This window comes from Benincasa hispida, chromosome 10 (genome assembly GCF_027475165.1).
Source record: "Benincasa hispida cultivar pf3 chromosome 10, pf3_genome.v1.1, whole genome shotgun sequence".
In the NCBI taxonomy this organism is placed as follows: Eukaryota; Viridiplantae; Streptophyta; class Magnoliopsida; order Cucurbitales; family Cucurbitaceae; genus Benincasa; species Benincasa hispida.
Genome location: NC_143487.1, coordinates 60,475,324 through 60,493,002, shown reverse-complemented (window position 1 = coordinate 60,493,002; position 17,679 = coordinate 60,475,324). Strand labels below are relative to the sequence as shown.

At 35.6% G+C, this 17,679-nt stretch overlaps 1 protein-coding gene across 1 annotated transcript; it reads right to left on the bottom strand.

Moving 5' to 3' along the window:
- Window positions 1–210: 210 nt before the first annotated feature.
- On the bottom strand, window positions 211–16,547 carry LOC120088815 (GTP-binding protein-like protein). The gene is made up of 10 exons (XM_039046257.2): window positions 16,388–16,547; window positions 11,345–11,398; window positions 10,676–10,849; window positions 9,674–9,745; window positions 9,417–9,476; window positions 5,085–5,194; window positions 3,552–3,851; window positions 1,079–1,270; window positions 730–781; window positions 211–604 (listed from the first exon to the last, which is right to left on the bottom strand). Exons 1-10 carry the CDS (start codon window positions 16,427–16,429, stop codon window positions 554–556), a joined length of 1,107 nt encoding a protein of 368 aa, XP_038902185.1. The 5' UTR covers window positions 16,430–16,547; the 3' UTR covers window positions 211–553.
- Window positions 16,548–17,679: the final 1,132 nt, after the last annotated feature.

The window sequence follows — 17,679 nt, the reverse complement described above, 5'->3', positions numbered from 1 at the left end:
AACCTCACTTTCAAATTTCAAGAACTAGACACGTAGACAACAACATTCAGACCAATTAGACACTTTAATGTGAAGAAACCTAGACGGAGTGTTGATTAATCAAAGTAGAAAACGTCATGATTCTCTAAAACAAATTATGAAGCTATCATGCGTGTAAGTAGCAAAATACTGACTGCTCCAGGTCCCATGTATGGAATAAAAAGCAAACACTTGTACAAAGACTCTGCCTTACATAATTTACTTTTACTTGCACAGAGATGTTCAATCTAACAGCATTCAATTGAACACTCAAAACAGTTGTAATTTGTTGAAGAAAACAGAAAAATAACAGATCTTAGCTTGACTACAAAATGGCACAATTACATATCAAGCTCAGTTCCTAGGTATGGTCCAATGCTCCGACTGAAGGTAGTATTACCAATAAAGCACTATGTAGCCTAAGAAAAAGCTTTGGACGCGACATGCCTGTCACCGAAAGCTAAGCTCGAGATCATGAAGGTATTTGGATCTAAGAATTTCTGATCAGTTGGAAAACCTGCAAACATTCCAAGGATCACACCTTTTTAATGATCTGAACAACATCTTCATCTTCAAGCTCATGTTCCTGCGTGCAAAAGGACCAATATTTCAATTTCCACATATAAATGATTCTATACAAGAGTGCACTTTTAAATTTGTTCAAGGGGAGGGACTATAAACAGCGGCAGAAAATAAAGGAAATGGACTGACCTTTCCCACTCGTTGGGGCTTGTGCTTGACGCTTGATCCCCAAACCAAAGCACTGAAAAACCAAAATTTAGGGTTTAGCATGTGCAGGACAAAAACCAACATTTTGCTAATAGGCACGTCAAATTATCATGGGTGTTAGCAACGAATACATAGAATTATATTCAAATTTTAGATATGTACTAACCTTTAAAAATTTCAGACTTAAAAGACATCACATTGTGGAAGTTGACTAAATTTGTAAATTCAACTCAAAACATAATAGAAAACAGTACTAAAAAGTTTGGTTAAAAAACAAAGTGAACACATCCAAACGACATCAAAAGTTGGGACTTCAATAAAAGTTACTCACTACTTAAATTGCTTCAGCATATCTTTGTGGATACGGCTGCAAAAATCCTCGATGGTCCTTCTCTTAGATGATAGAATTACGGGATCTTCATAATCTGGATTCATTCCTTTGGGCTTTGTGTAGATGCGAGTTAAATCAAGATACTCCCATACCTTGTCCAGTAAACCATCAAGGTTCCATTCAAGATGAGCACTGTCAAACAATCAGAAACAATAAATAATACATCACATTATCAAGCGAAGTAAAAACCTCCATTGGTTCATTAAATCTTTCATGGGAAAAAAAAGTTAATATACTGTATTCACATGACATAGATACAATAGTGGCCTAGTGGGGAATAGAGAAATCAAACCCCTTGTATAATAAAACTCAGCTTGAAATAGGACATGATTTAACAACAATATCTAGGAAGTATAAGAATACAACATATAGTATACGAATGAGATGAGGTAGAAAAAGAGAAAATTGTTCTTGTGGTGCAAGTAGAAACTTTTCCCACATGCACGAAAAAGAGACGTGAGAAAATAATAAATGCTCAATTGCATGCATTAGAGATTCATTACACTTGTATGAATAGAAAAAAGAAATCGTAAGGGAAGATTAACACGTACAACCACCAGGCTGAAAGTAAAAATGGTATGGAGTCTGACCAATAGTTTATACCACTACAGACATGAAGGGGCCAACCATACAAATAACTCTCAGGTCAACTAAACAGTTAACAATACAAGCCTAAAGTATGCAGACCAACTAGGCACGCAGAACAACTTAAGCAAATAATCTAGATGTGTCTAAGAAAATAATCTGGATGCATGTCTAAGTGACCACAAGTGCTGCCTTAACGAGCCCAAACTTGTGCCAAAGACAAAAATTTGGAATGCATAGAAGCATTCGACAAGCAGTTTGCAATTTGGTCTTGCGAATAGGATGCAACCTAACAAGCCAGGAATTTCTCAAACACAATTTGACAAATGAATATGTCAATCCAAGACAAAGAGATCCTCTCTATCCTTTCTTATTCCTATTCATTAGGGAAGTCTTTAGTGCATTGGTTGAAAATGCTTTCTCCAAGGGAGTCACGTGCCAATTCTGCAATTTGCTGATGATATCTTGTTTTTTTTTTAGGTTTGAAGTTCCTATAAAAACTATTCAGCTCTTCAAACGGTGTTCAAGACGATGATATAATTAAATTTGTCTTTACTTACAAGTTTAAGCTTTTGGATCAATCGGTGATTTAAGATGGTATCAAAGCAGGTGGTCTAGGGAGGTCCTATGTGAGCCCCTACAACATTTCATCTCCAATTAATACTATTTCCACTTGTTTGACTCTTCTTCATATTTCAAGCCCACAAGTGAAAGGAAGTATTAAATGATATAATTAAATTTGCCTTTACCTACAAGCTTAAGTTTTTGGATCAATTGGTGATTTACGACAAGGAAAAAGATTAATTGGGTAAAATCTGATTTATGTGTTATTAATGATGAATCTAAGTGGCTGCATTTTTCTTCGAGAAAAAATTACAAGGCTGAATTACCCTTTCTTTATCTTGGGCTGTTACTTGGTGGTATCCCAAAAGCTTTCTTTTTGGCAGCCAGTAATTGAAAAATTCAAAAGCAAATAGACCGTCGGAGAAGATTTGCATTGTCAAGGGGTAGGCGTTTAATGTTGTGTACTTTGGTTCTTTCTTCTATTCCATTATACTATATGACCATTTTTCTTAAGCCTTCCTCAGTTAGTTTAGAGCTTGAATGAATCTTGCGTGCTCTTTATGAGAAAGCAAAGATGGCAGTAGGATTCCTCTAACGTACTGCAGAATAATCTCCCTCACCACTATCTTTTGCCTTCATTTTGTATTCTGTCTACAAGCAGGGGAAACTCTTAATCATATTCTTTTTTAATGCCCCTACTCACAGATGGGTCGGGTCTATTTATTTTCCTAAATTAATCTTCGAAGGGTTTTTTCCAACAAGTCGAAGGTGATAATGTCTCACTCAACTCCTACTTGGTCCCTCAATGAATTCAAAGGCTCGTTTCCTTTGGATTAATGCAGTTAAAAGTCATTCCATCAAAATTGGGGTGGGAAAGAAATCAACGCATTTGAATGTGTTTTGATGCAGCTCCTTTAAAATCTTCTTCAGGGTCTCTCTATCAAAGAAGTTAGATAGATTCTCCATTCAGGACATTTACCGCAGCTGAAATGCTTTTATTACTCTTTAGTTACTTGCTCTGTTTGTCTACCTTTTAGAGAACTTTGTAAACTCCATTGGATTGGTTTAAGATGATTGTTCTCCTCGATCCTTTGACAATTTGAACCCAACACCTCCCAGTTATAAGTTATATCTCAGGGCCCCCATGTGGTTAAGAGGGAAAGTAAATAACATTCATAGGTCAACTAGTACTGTGTACAAGTGAAAACAGACTTGCAAAATAAGAAAAAGAAAATTTAGAAAGTTGCGGGGATACAAACGTTACCTGACTGGGCAGTAGTGAGGAAGCCTGTCCAGAATTTCCAGCTCCTCTAGGGTGATCTGATCGATTTTGTTAACAGCATATATACAAGGCATGTATATTCTACTACCCTCAATCACATCAATGAGATCATCAGCAGTTGCATCGTATTTAAGAGTGATATCAGCATTATGGATTCTGTACTCACTACAGATAGCCTTCACAGTGTCAAGGTCCAGATGGGTAGTAGTTACAGTTGAAGTCAAATTTATCCCACCCTTGTCTTTCTTCCTGAACGACAGATTAGGCGGCTCCTTGTTCAACCTGATTTCAAAGAAAATGCACCAAAAATTAAATAAAGCATACAACGAAAAGGAAAAATTAAGGAATATTGAAGATCAACAGGGCTCATCCTAAACAACAAACACTTGATAATATTCACAAACATGAGAAAAAGATTGTCCCCCCAACCACCAGCAGAAATTAGCAAAAAATAACTTTACTGTTGAGCTTATAAATATTCATTGTAAATTATATTTCCTTGCAAAGATTTGGGAGTTATTGTACGTTTCATGAGGGTGTGATCCATGTAACTTTTATTTTTAATAAGAAACAAAGATGTATGTTCATCAAAAGAACCAAAATGGACAGCCTAAAGGGTAGAGGGTTGAGGAAACTCCCTTCCACAGAACTAACAAAGAAGAGCCCTCCAATTGTTAATAATCACTAGAAGGCTATAATTATAAAAGAATTTGGTGCAATTCGTGCACCACCAAAAGGCTGTATGCTGACCAAAAGCCCAAAAAGAATCAAAAGAAGCAAACTTATCTTCAAAACCTTTTATGTAATTTTGATATTGTAGACTTCATCCTTCAAAACTTTTTTATCACATATAATTTGTGATCATCTTGTAACTATGATATTATCAAATCGGAGATATTTCTTTGAAATCTCCAAGTTGTTAATTTGAGTGGGATGGATATCTAGATTCCTTTTTCCCTAACATGTTCTTTTAATAAAAATGAAAGTTATCCATAACAAATGGAAAATGAACGTGGAAACATTCAATTTTTTCACTAATGAAAACACCCATAACTGTAAATAGTTTCCAAGAAAGCTGAGAATCAATCAGAAGCCAGGCCACAAGGTCACAATACGACAAAAAGGTGGTTTTAGAGGATATAATAACAAACAGAAGCTAGAATGGTAACAAATGGATTCATGGGGAAGTGCGAGATTTAACATAGCGTTCTTGTAGTTTCCAAAGGCAAAAAATATCCCACATATTTGTCCACCTATTTTACCTTGTAAGCGTATTGAGCATTAAGGTAATATCTTGGTTGACAAGGAAGTGTTTGTCCAGTATTCCAGTCAACACCAAAAGGTCATGCTCAGCTCAGCAAGCTGGTTTTAAGAGACAGACTTAAGGTCATTAAAACCAAATTACTTTTCCTGATTGTACCTTCTTGATTTTGGTCTCAATAAAATATACATATAAAACTTTTTGACACCACACGAGTAATATCACATGCTAACTTGGAACCATCACAAATTTACCTGATGCCAAATCCCTCAAGCTCTTTCTCTATTAGACGTTTGTGTGTGATAGGCTTTATTGCATCAAGAACAATTATAATGCAATTGCATGTCCTGGCTGTACTGATAACCTACATGAATGTAAACCATTAAAGAAGAATAAGATGAGGGATAACAAAAATACAACAGAATTCATCTCTCCGCCCACACATAAATTGAATTATACAGAGATTAAAATATTCAGTTTAATCTTGACCTCTAATCTTGATACTAGAATTAATTATTCAGTTTCACTTGAAAGGCATCTAATCTTGACCTCACTCATCCTGAAAGGTCACAGAGATTAAAATAATTTTCCTTACAATCATTTAGGCCCCTATTTGATAATTATTTTAAGAAACATAGTGAGATATATTATTAAAACGCAGAAGAGGACTGCCTGAGGGCAGGGGTAGAGGAAACCCCTCCCACAAACTATCATATAAAGGCTTTTCTATTTGTGGTAATCATGGAAAGACTTCAATTACGAAAGAATCTTTATGATCTGAACTCCAAGAAGCCAAGAACTGTACACTATAAAGAAAAGAAACCTCTACTGTCATCTTATACTAAAAAGGTTTCTCTCCTTCCAAATTAACCAGAGAATGGCTCTAACGGCACAATCAAAGGGTCTTTGCCTTGCTCTTGAATCTCATACCCATCAAAGTTTCCATTGACCAACTGTCTATTCTATTAGCTAAACAAAACTAGAGCCCAATTCTCTGAAAATAAAGGCCTGACCCTGTGGGGAAAAAAAGGGCCTTGAATAAATAAATGATTTAAGGAAGAGCCCACACCTACTCAAGATATCTAGTCTCATAGGAGACAAGCATAGCTACTCGGGGTTCCAAACCTTACTCAAACACCATAAGTAAGGTAGCTTGCTCCTAAAAGCAGGACCGAGACAACCCCGGGGAATCCCCGATTGCACATGAGTTCCATAGCACTAGCTGCCTAAACTCAACAGCCAAGAACTGATCCAGTTGAGACAGCTCAACATGCTAATTCTAGCATCTTTTCATAGGTTTTTGCCGACTCTCTCCTCTGATAAAAGAGTTTACCATCTGGACCTGAAGCTTTCTAAATTCCTTTCCTAAAGATTTTGAAGAAAAAGTGAATCAGAGCCATGCGAGGGAGGACAATGAGCACTATTATATAAATGAGGTAATAGAAGTCAGACTTCTCTGTCGGCCTCATATTAATCTTAGAAAAGAGATGCTTCTTTCTCATGTTCATTGATGGAAGTCTTTGGCTAACCATTTCTACTTCTCAAAAAAAGAATACCAAGACAGCTATTCAAACGCTTAACACATGCAATTTTAATTATATTCATTAAGGAGTCCAAGCGAAAGCTAGATTCTTTTTTTGACTTCTTTCAAAGAAAGAGGAATGCATGGAATGAAGAAAAGAAGAAAGGAGGAAAGTGATTCACTGGTGCAGTTTGTCTCTTGAAAACGGTTTTCTTTCTGTACTCTCTCCCCCCTCTTTTTGCTCTCTCACTAGTGATTACTCCCGATCCGAAGCACCCCTTTTCCATTCATAGAGAAATCCAATTGTCAAAATCAATAAAAAGGCCATCATAGACCAAGATCCAAATAGATCAATCTTGTTGAGAGGGGTACTGCCCAAGGAAAGGAAAAGGTTACCTCCGGATCAAGGATAATAAATAAAATGGAAACAAGATAAAATTGTATCGAAACGACTTCTGGCATCATCAGAAGGATCGAAACCACATTCATAGGCCGACAATTTTTCTGGATAGGTTGAACTATTGGAAGCAAATGGAAAAGGAACACCGAGTGGGATCAAAGAAACTAGCGGACTGATCACTAAATAGATACAAATAGGTGCAAATTCTGACATCACCACAGCGCACTTGGTTCTTTCGCTCCTTGATCGCAGAGCGGCATATCGAAAAAGAAAAGAAGAAAAAGCCCATTCTGAAACCTTCACTATCAAGTTCAAGATAATGAAAGAAATTCCAAAGAGAAATTTAGGAACCCGGATGAAGATTAGAAAAAAGCAGCACTCAAACGAGGTAGTGGATCCATGTGAAGCAGACCGACAATTAGATAAGGAGAGATTCAATCAACCTCAGAGAGGAATTTTTCTAGCTTGGCAATAAGAGACCACAAAGAATTTCAGCTTTTTAGGGATATTTCCAATTCTAGATAGACTTAACCCAATGAAAACTCATCATTCTTCTGGGGTTCTTCCCGTAGCAGATAGGGAGGCAGACTTGGATGTAAAGGTCCCATTTGGTTCCTCCATCCAATTAACACAATCTTCTCCCACTTGAAGGTGAACCTAGTATAATTTTCCAATGAGCCCGAGTTCTCTAACTCTCCAACACTCGATCAAATTTAATGCCAAGGTAATGGACGTCTCTCAGCAATCTGATGACGAACATAGTGAGTGATACTTAGGCCTAAGCTATTTTTAGTTTTGTGATGTATTTCAGAGCTTTCACATTGTATTGGGTTATTTTGTAAGTTATAAGCATTCTAAGTTAAAACAGAGTTTTAAGAGGACTTATTGAGAAACAATGGGACATCTGAGCATATAACCAAACCAACCAATGGCTGTAGAAGTTTGGCAACACTGGCATTTACACACTAAAATCTTTGATATCACATCTCTCATCGAGCCCCCATCATCATCGTCGTCGTCGTCGTCTTCTTTACAAGTAAATTTGGAAGTCTACTTTCCCGAACCGAATTAAGTTCCTTCTGCGGGAAATTATTCACTCATGTCTTAATACGATGGATAGCTCCAAAAAAGTTGCCCCTTGTTCTACTCTCTCCATTATGGTGCTGTCTTTGCAAAAAAAAAAAAAAAAAAAAAAAAAAAAAGACTAATGAATCACTCATATACTTTTTTTCATTTCCATTTTGCTACTAAGATATGGGCTGAACAGTTCTGTTGTCCCCCCACTTGACTCCCTTAATTGGATCAGGATGCTATTTATTGATCACCATTCAAGGCTACAAAAGCTCATCTTTGGTCTAGCTTAATCTTTTTTTGGTAAAAGAAACAATTCAGTTATATATATAAGGGTAAAACCCCAAGCAAAGAAATTACAATAGGGATCTTTGGTCTAGCTTAATCAGGGCTGTTTTGTGGAAGATTTGGACCGAAAGAAACAACAGAATATTCCATAATCAAGAAAAAGCTGCTGGAGAGGTCCTTGAGTTGGCTGCATTCGATGCCCTTTTTCTTTTGTAAAAGTTTACCACCTCTAAAAAGTCCTAGTTTGAATTTCCTTCTCTTTAATTGAAAAAATATTTTGTACTCCGTCATATGGGCCACTTTCTATCTCTTTGGATATTTCATTCAATCAATAAAATTGTTTCTTATGAAAAAAAGAAATTGTCAAGAATTGGAGACCCCAAGTGAATAGAAGAAGAATTAGAGAGAAAAGAAGAAAAGTGGGTCAAAATCTCATGTTGCAATCAGCCTCAGCCATTCAGCATCTTGACACTACAAAGTTTTGTGGAAATTGATGAAAAAGTCATGTGTGCAAAAATTAAGGGTATTTTGTAAATTTTGGGACGGCATCAAGATGCTGCCCCCAGCGTCTCAACAATGTGGTTAGGCCCATTAGGGTTTCTATTAAGACCTCTTTTTCATCTTAATTTTGGGAGCTCTTTCAAAGGTAAAAAGTCCAATTTCTATTTTTAGGATGCATGACTTAGTGACATCTTGAATGGGAACCAGGATTTGGATTTCTAATAGAAGCCATTAAAAAAAGTTTTAATAATGTATTATTCTAATTAAGAATCTGGACGAATACATTGGATTGTTAATAGGACAAGAGAATTAGTTGAGCACGAGCTCGAGGAAGTCTTTATAATTTTTGTGTTGTATGCTAAAATTGGTCTGTCTAATTAATTGAATTTGTTTCCCAATTTAAGAAACCATTGATTAAAATGTCTCCTCTCATTGTCTTGTGGCAGGTTGGAGTGTGCTATTTTGTGGGACGAGAAAAACAACAATCTTTACGGGAGAGATCCTCCAGTGATGTTTGGTTCCTTATTAGATTCTCTATTTCTCTGGGGACACACATGCGCACGTGCAAGCGCACACAATATCCAATGACAGCTGAACTGAATCAGACTAAATAATGATATCAAAACAAGAAGTGTTAACAGATTTATCATATTTTACCTGCCATCTTTCACACATACACACACATATATATACATACATATGAAAAGACTTTAAAATAATGGAGATAACCAATATCCACTGAAGAACCGAATCAGACTGAATGATATCAATACGAGAAGTGTTAATAGATTTATCATGTTTTACCTGCCTTCCTCTTCCCTTTCCATCCTTAGCACCCTCAATAATACCAGGGAGATCAAGTAACTGCCATTCACAATAAAGTACAAGTTCAATTCAAATTTTATTTTTAAAAGGTGGCAAAACGGTAACGATAAAAAAATTATTTCTTTTAGAAAAACTACTGACAAAGAAAGTGTGCTCAAATATTAACCCTCATTACTCAATGGAAACAGAGTAATAAAGCATAAGAAAATGGCAGAAATCTGAAATAATAACAGCACCTGAATTTTAGCTCCTCTATACCCAATTACACCCGGTATGCAAGTTAGAGTAGTGAATTCATATGAAGCAACCTGTAAAGACAACAATTTGTGAGACTTCACAAAATACCATACACTACAATACAACTAGTTTTATGGTTTATAAATATAGCATCAAACATATTTAAAACAATTGTTTAAACTAGAATCCAATTTCTTAATCTGTTATCAAACACACATCTGAAAACATGAAATATAACTATATTTTCTTTGAATCCTTTGTTTTCAAATGGTTGTTTTTAGATTGCCTACCATACAAGCCCTTAATATATTGTATATGCATACATATCCTGAGCTTCTTTTTTTCTCGAGGTTTGACAAGGGGGTGAGGGGATATCACCTACAATACTCAAGTCTATGCATCAGATCTCAAGACAACCAACCTATCAAAAACTATAACCATATGCATGTAAGAACACACCAGAAACATCCTAAATTCCTCTACACAAATTGTTTTGTGAATAAAGACGGGACATGCACTGTGTACACCAAGAAGAGGGGATTTTATTAAGTTAAATCAATTGATTTTGCACAAGAAGGAAAGGGGTTTTAATTTTATTAAGTTAAATCAATTGATTGTGCACAAGAAGCAAAGGGGTTTATATTGCCCTTTGAAAGAACCTTGTTAATGGCTAGTTTAATCCCTAGCGTTATAAATGCATATGGCTGTTAGGCTAACACCTAACCAACGGCTATTTTAATGTTTAACAAGACTACAGACCAAATCATTGCAGATATATAGATTAACTTGACATTGTTAAGTAACATCAGTTTCAACGAGGATTTATAACATCACAGTGTTATATTTTCTGTTGATATCTTTATGTAAGTAAATGTCATTGAATATAAAGAAATCGCAATAAATACCATCACTGTGAAGTGATAAGAATAGATATTAAAAAAAAAAAAAAAAAAAAAAGAAAGAAAGAAAGAAAGAAAGAAAATCAAACGAGTTTTTTATACCTCTGAAAAGGTACCAGTCAATTTATTGAGTAATGTAGATTTTCCGACGGAAGGGAAACCAACCAAACCAACTCTTGCATCGCCACTTTTGGTGACATCGAAACCTTCACCAGCACCACCACCTCCTTTTGATGCAGGTGCAATGAGTTCCCTCCGTAACTTTGCAAGTTTAGCCTATTAGACCACAAGTGTTTTGAGAGTTTGTAAGTGAATAACATTACATATAGTCAGGACTAACTGTTAAGCTAATCAGAAATCAAAAAGAATAAAATAATACGGCCTTTGAGTAGTGTGCAAATGTAAGGAAAATAGAGAGAAATAAGATACTTATTCAATATCAGATCATTGTTTGATTTTATTTTACAGTTATATGAAGGAGTAAGTGATTGGCGGTGGTGCGGTTTTATATGCTGGTCTCAAGATATAGTGGTGCGGTTTTATGGTTTCTTTAGTTAATTGTTGAGCTTACAGTTGGTTTGCTGGTGGTGGTTGTTTCATGTATTTAGTTATTTGATGATACTTCTACTAAACTTCAACGTAATTTTTTTTTTTTTTCACAAGATAAAAATGCATTGAAGTTCAATGTAATTTTTAATTTCATCAATGAAAATGTTTTCCTTTTATATATTTTTTAAAATAAAATCCATCAAACCACAAGGATATATATACCTTGAGCAAGCCCAAGTGATGAGCAGTAGCTTTGTTCTTCTGAGTCCTTGCCATCTGCACAGCCAACGAAGTATGTAAATTTTCCATTTTAATCAACCATTCATCTCCTGTAATAACTTGTAAGTACATGTACAAGGAAATTTCACATCGCCAAAACTTCCAATGCCCATTGTAAAATTATATAATGATCAAATATTTATCCAACAACTACCTTGTATTCTTCTTCAATAAAAAATGAACACATAAATGAGACGTACATGATACAACTGCTTAGTTCCCAAGAAAGCCATGGTAAAGACAACTATGGGCATTGGTTTAATAACTTGAATCATCAATTATAGCAAATGTTTAAGCAGAACAAATTAAAACAGTGCTGCTAGACAATTTCTTGAAGATAAGCTACAAACTCTAGACACAGTCCTAACCGCCAATTATTTGTGGATGAAAGGAGGAACAAATTGAATAAGGTTGGACATAAACAATACAATTAGAAAAGGCTTGTCCGGGTGGATTAGGTTGTTTTTTTTATTTATAAGAAACATAACTTTCATTATCAAAGAGAGATACAAAAGGAGGGGGAGATGGGGTATCCCCACAGAACAACTTACAAAGAAAAGAGCCCAACTAGGCTCTAATTACAAAAGAATTTAGAAGTAGAGGACCAAATAGAAGCGAAAAGAGTAACCAAACTCCAAAGAAGACATTGTTAGTTTCTTGATCATGAAAGATTCTAGAGCTTCTTTCAAAACATAGCCTCCAAAGGAAGACAAAGAACCCATTGGACCAAAAGATTTCTGCCAGGATATTTAACTGAGAACCTTCAACTAAATGCCGAAGGGCATCTGAAGTTGTCTCGAGCCAACACTACTGCATTTTGAACAAAGTAAACAATCTTCTCCAACAATCAGCAGGAAAGGAACAAAAGAAGAAAAATGTGCATCAAAGACTCCTCACTATTTCAAGAAGGAACATACCATTTAGGAAACAGAGGATAATTTTGAAGGATTCTCTAAATCGTACATCAGCTGTTTAGCCTTTCTTTTTTTGGTAAAAGAAACAATTCATTGATAAACTAAAATAAACGAAAGGGTGCTTTAATTTACACCAAGAAAAATCAGTAGACAAAACGAGCTAAAAAAACCACGCATTTGAAGAAAAAGTATCATTAAAAAGTCTTATATTCCTTTCACCCTATAGGCACCAAAGGAACGCGCGAATAAAGGCCAACCAGATCATCTTCTTAGTACCACCAAAAGAATGACCCACGAACAATGAGGCCAAAGCATCGGAAATGTTATTAGGACAAGCAAATGACCAACCAAATACAGGCAAAAGATGACCCCAAAAGCTGGTAGGAAAAGAACAGTGGAAACGGTCAACAGTATTGAGGGTTCCCCAGCTGAGCTCCCAAAGAAAGATTTTAATCTTCTTAAGATATCTATCTTTCCAAATCACCGAATAAAAGTAAGTGAAAACAGAATCCATATCACCCACCAAATCAACCATAAGAGATTTAATAGTAAAACCCATAGAAGGATCAAGCAACCACAACCAAGTATCAAGAGTGGAACGCAATCGAACAAAGGCCAGATGAATGGATAATGAAGCCCATTCAGCAATCTCCAACTTAGTAAGATTACGACTTAAATTCAAATTCCAAGCAGACATAGAAGAGATTCAAGCATTAGCAACAGTAACCTCAGGTTGTTGCACAAGACGAAAGAGCCTTGGATAACCGTTGGCAAGGACACCACAACTAAGTCAAGAGTCATGCCAAAAAGACGTAGAAGTACCATCAACAATACGATGACTAATCCGATTGACAATCAACGATAAATTGACAAATGGACCTCCAAGGAGCTCTGGAAGAACCACCAGAGATAGGAGAGGGCCAAACACAATCAGAGAAATAATATTTAGCGACAATGAGCTTCCTCCATAAAGCGTCATGCTCAGATAAGAATCGCCAAGTCCATTTTGCAAGAAGAGCATAATTTCAATGTTAAAATTTTCAATGCCAAGGCCACCCAATAATTGAGGGCGCTGAGCAATCACCCAATTCACATTATGCAAGCCACCATCACCACAAGAACCTTCCCAAAAGAAATCTCGAACCAACTTATCAAGGCAACTAATAACATAAGAAGGAGCCTAAAACAAAGACAAATAATAAGTTGGGAGACTAGAATGAGTGGCTTGAATGAGCGTGTATCAACCCCCTTTCGATATATATGCATACTTCCAATTATGAAGTTTATGCTAAATCTCTCCATCACAGGCTACCAAAACAAAGCAGACTTAGAGTAGCCACCCAAAGGAAGCCCTAAATATGATGCAGGCCAAAAACCTCTTTTGCAACCAAAAGAACGCAACAACCAATCAAAATCAGTGTCAGAAACATGAATCCCAAGGAGCTCACTCTTAGCAAGATTGATTTTAAGTCCCAAAGCACATTAAAAAATATAGACAATGTCAAACAAAATCTGTATAGCAAATCTCTCAGCAGTAGAGAACAACAAAGTGTCATTAGCAAACTGTAAGTGGGTCAATGAAAAAGTCGATTGACCGATAGGATGAGTAACAGTAAGACCCAATGTGGAGCTGGATTAAGAATGAGACTCAGACAATCAGCAACTACAATAAATAAGAAAGGAGAGAGAGGGTCCCTCTATCTTATTCCACGTGAGGGAATAATCTTGCCACGGGGGCGACCATTAATAATGATGGAACAATTCGCACTAGTGATGCAACCTCTGATCTAGGTGCGCCAACGACAACCAAAACCTTTTATCTGGAGAATGGAGTCAAGAAAATCCCAATCAACCGTATCAAAGGCTTTCTCAAGGTCAAGTTTCAAGACAATACCTGGTTTATTCCTAAAAGTCCAATCATCAATGAGCTCATTAGTCATCAAGGAAGCATCAAGAATTTGTCTATTAGCCATAAAAGCAAGCTGATTGGCAGCAATGGTGAAAGGAAGAACCTTCTTTAGACGATTTGATAAAACATGGGCAATAATCTTATAAGCACATGGAATGAGACTAATTGGTCTATAATCAAAAACAGATCTAGAGTCAACTTTCTTAGGAATCAGGTAGATATAAGTCTCATTCAGCTTCACATTAATAACCCCAGAAGTGTAAAAATCATTAATAACTAACATCATATCAGATTTAAGAGTAGTCAAGAAAAACTTGAAAAACTTGAAAAACTCAACTGTAAAACCATCCGGACCAGGGGATGTACTAGTACCAAGGGAGGAGACAGCAGCAAATACCTCATCTTCAATAAAGGGACACTCTAGGTCCATGGCTTGAGATGAAGAAATAGGATTCCACTCAAGATTAGTTGGAAGAAAATGTTGATCACTGTCTTTTGTGAAGAGAAATGAATAAAGTGACAAGAATTCAGCCTCAATTTCATGAGAAGTCAAAAGACTAGTGTCATCCCTGGAGAGAATTTCAATAATGGAGGATTTACGGCAGCGGGCAGCAACAATTATGTGGAAAAACTGTGTGTTTTCATCACCTTCAAGAAGCTATTTCAGCTTACGACGTTGCTGCCAATGAATGTGAACTTGAACGGTCAGATCTTCAATTTGTTCTCGAAGTAAGCGACACCTATTAAGTTGTTCCTCATTAAGGACACCTTTATCTTCCGGGTCATCTAATTTGGTTAATTGTGACACAAGAGAAGGAAGATTAGTAACCTTGTTGCACCGAGCGTTATTCTATTCACGAATAATAGTTTTCAAACCCTAAAGCTTCAACATAAAACCGTGGCCAGACCAATCAATAATAGGGTGGCGATTCCACCAATCCTCCACCAAGGAACAGAAAGAAGGTACTTGAAGCCAAGAATTCTCAAATCTAAGGGGGCAAGAACCCAATCAATATTTCCTGAAGATAAGACCAATGGGAAATGGTCAAATATGATGCGACCCAAGCGTTTGAGAGTAACTAATCCAAATTTACGGAGACAATTCTCTGTAAGTAAAAACCGATCAAGAAGAGACAGATATTGTATAGGACCGGAGCTCGACCATGTAAAGCAACCATTCGACAAAGGAATGTCCCGTAATTGATAGTCAGATATCCATTGATTGAAAGCACACATACTAGAGGAAATTATTCTGTCATGTGATTTTTCCCAAGACCATCTAGTGACATTAAATCACCACCAATAACCCAATTTTCACCTCCCAAACCAGCTAAATCGTCAAACTCTTTACAAAAATCCATAAGAGAAGATCCATAAGAGAACCTTGACTTTCTTAGGACAAAATGCCTTTCATAGACTAGATTATGAGCTGCATTCTTTACGCAACTCTGACCGCTTTCCTAATGGAAAACCAAGCGGTTAAAAACGTGGTGCCAAGTGGTCTATGGGAAGGATTCCCCTAATGTTTAGAGCAAATTTTCAGTAAAATGTTACAATGGGTGCCGGAGGGTTTTCGGGTTCATAGAGAAAAAAACTAACCTAACCCATCTACCATTTGATAGTGACATTCTAAGCCTAACACAGAGGAACAAGGTCCCAGACAAACATTTTATAATTTTTTATTTTCAGCATATAAAAGTTGATGGATGGTAGACTACATATATCTATGATTTATCTTTCTGAGTTCAGAATGTAACTGAGAGGAGAACCAGGAAAGAGTTCCAAAAGGCCAGCGCTGAGAAAGAACACTGAACCCAAAGGTCCCAAACATTCCACTGCCGGTCCAAGACCTTTTCTTTTTTACCAAGGGGAAAAATCTAATGAATTATATGGACGAATGATCTTTAAGTCGTCCTCTACATCAACAAACCCACATAAAATAGCCCGGAAAACACTACGACACTGGTAACTTCGAATTATATACGCAACTTCAAAATGATTTCAACATATCCATTGTGGTTGATCAATCAGGAGCAATAAATGGTAACTAAATCTATTTCGAAAGATAACCCAGTAACTAATAAATCGAAATGAAGCTCCTAGGCTCGGCACCTGAGGGTAAAAGAAACTAAGATCATAGAATGATTAAATACGTGCAAATACCTCATCTTCGATATCCTTGATTTTCTGCATAACAGTCGCCATTGTTGCAGTTTAGAGAGAAATTTGTGTAGAGTAACGTCGAACAAGAGTTCTCCCGCGGTCAGAGGATTTTGTAGGTGCCCCCACAGCAACTGCGCGATGAAAATCAGAAGTATATAAACAGAGGTGTCTATACTTCATTTTCATGCCTATTGATGGGCCACGTTTGGGCCTTTCTTAATTTATGGGCCTTTGCATCCATATTAACCCTAAAACATCTGGACCTTTGTTAAGGGAATTGGAGTGTATGGCAAAATTTAAGGTTTCGTTTTGAAAAATGGCAAAATCGTTCGGGAATAAGATTTATAGAACTCATGTGACATGTACATGACCATAAATTCTAAATCCCTGATATGTCCTTGTCTATTTTATAATTGTTGTTATTGATGAAACTATAAATACAAAGTAATTGTAGAATAAAACACAAGATCAAGTTATGTATACCATATAATTGCTAATTTTGAACAACTTCCCTCTTGATTTTGCTCATGTAGTTAACATAATCTCCATATTTTATTATTAATTTATATTTTATTTAACCATTTTTTGAATTAATATCACCTAAATTAAATATTCAGATTTTTCTATCAAATTAATATTTTAAATATCCATATAATATTAAATTTTATTTTATCTAATCAAATTTCAAATTTATTCAAATCTTTGAATGGTTTTTCATTACTTTTTACATATTCAATTTTATTCAAATCTTTGAATTGTTTTTCATAATTTTATATGTATATTCTTACTAAATTAACTGTATATTTCTCATATCCTTGAAGGATTAAATTATTTTTATAGACTATTTTTGTTATTATTTTAACAATCTTCATAATTTTATACATATTTTATTAATAAATTAGCTATATATTTCTCATATCCTTGAATGACCATTTTTTATGAAGTGAAATTTATTTTTTCCAAATAGTTAAAATGTTCTTCAATTTTTTAATCAATTTTAACACTTATCATATTATTATAGTTATGTTTATATGATTTCACCAATTAACAACATATAGTACAGTCTAATAGTAATATGAAGATATGAGATTTAATTATTTTACATTTACATATACAGTGTAATTTTAATGTAAACTTTTATCTTATTCATTGCCAATTTATTTATACATCTTCTTATCAAATTTGGTTTTAATTTATACACTTTTGTATTACCTCTTCTTATTGCAGTGCATTCAACTTACTCCTTGGAAGGGTGGAGGTTATAGGGTCCTTCATGAGTATAGGACGAAGAC

What these genes read in the sequence shown, in the direction of transcription:
- LOC120088815 (XM_039046257.2), bottom strand. Translation starts at nt 16,429, where the DNA reads ATGGCGACTGTTATGCAGAAAATCAAGGATATCGAAGATGAG. An exon ending in TCAAGGATATCGAAGATGAG is followed by an intron (nt 11,399 to 16,387) that starts GTATTTGCACGT and finishes TTGGCTGTGCAG; the next exon opens with ATGGCAAGGACTCAGAAGAA. An exon ending in CCTCACTACTGCCCAGTCAG is followed by an intron (nt 1,271 to 3,551) that starts GTAACGTTTGTA and finishes ATTGTTTGACAG; the next exon opens with TGCTCATCTTGAATGGAACC.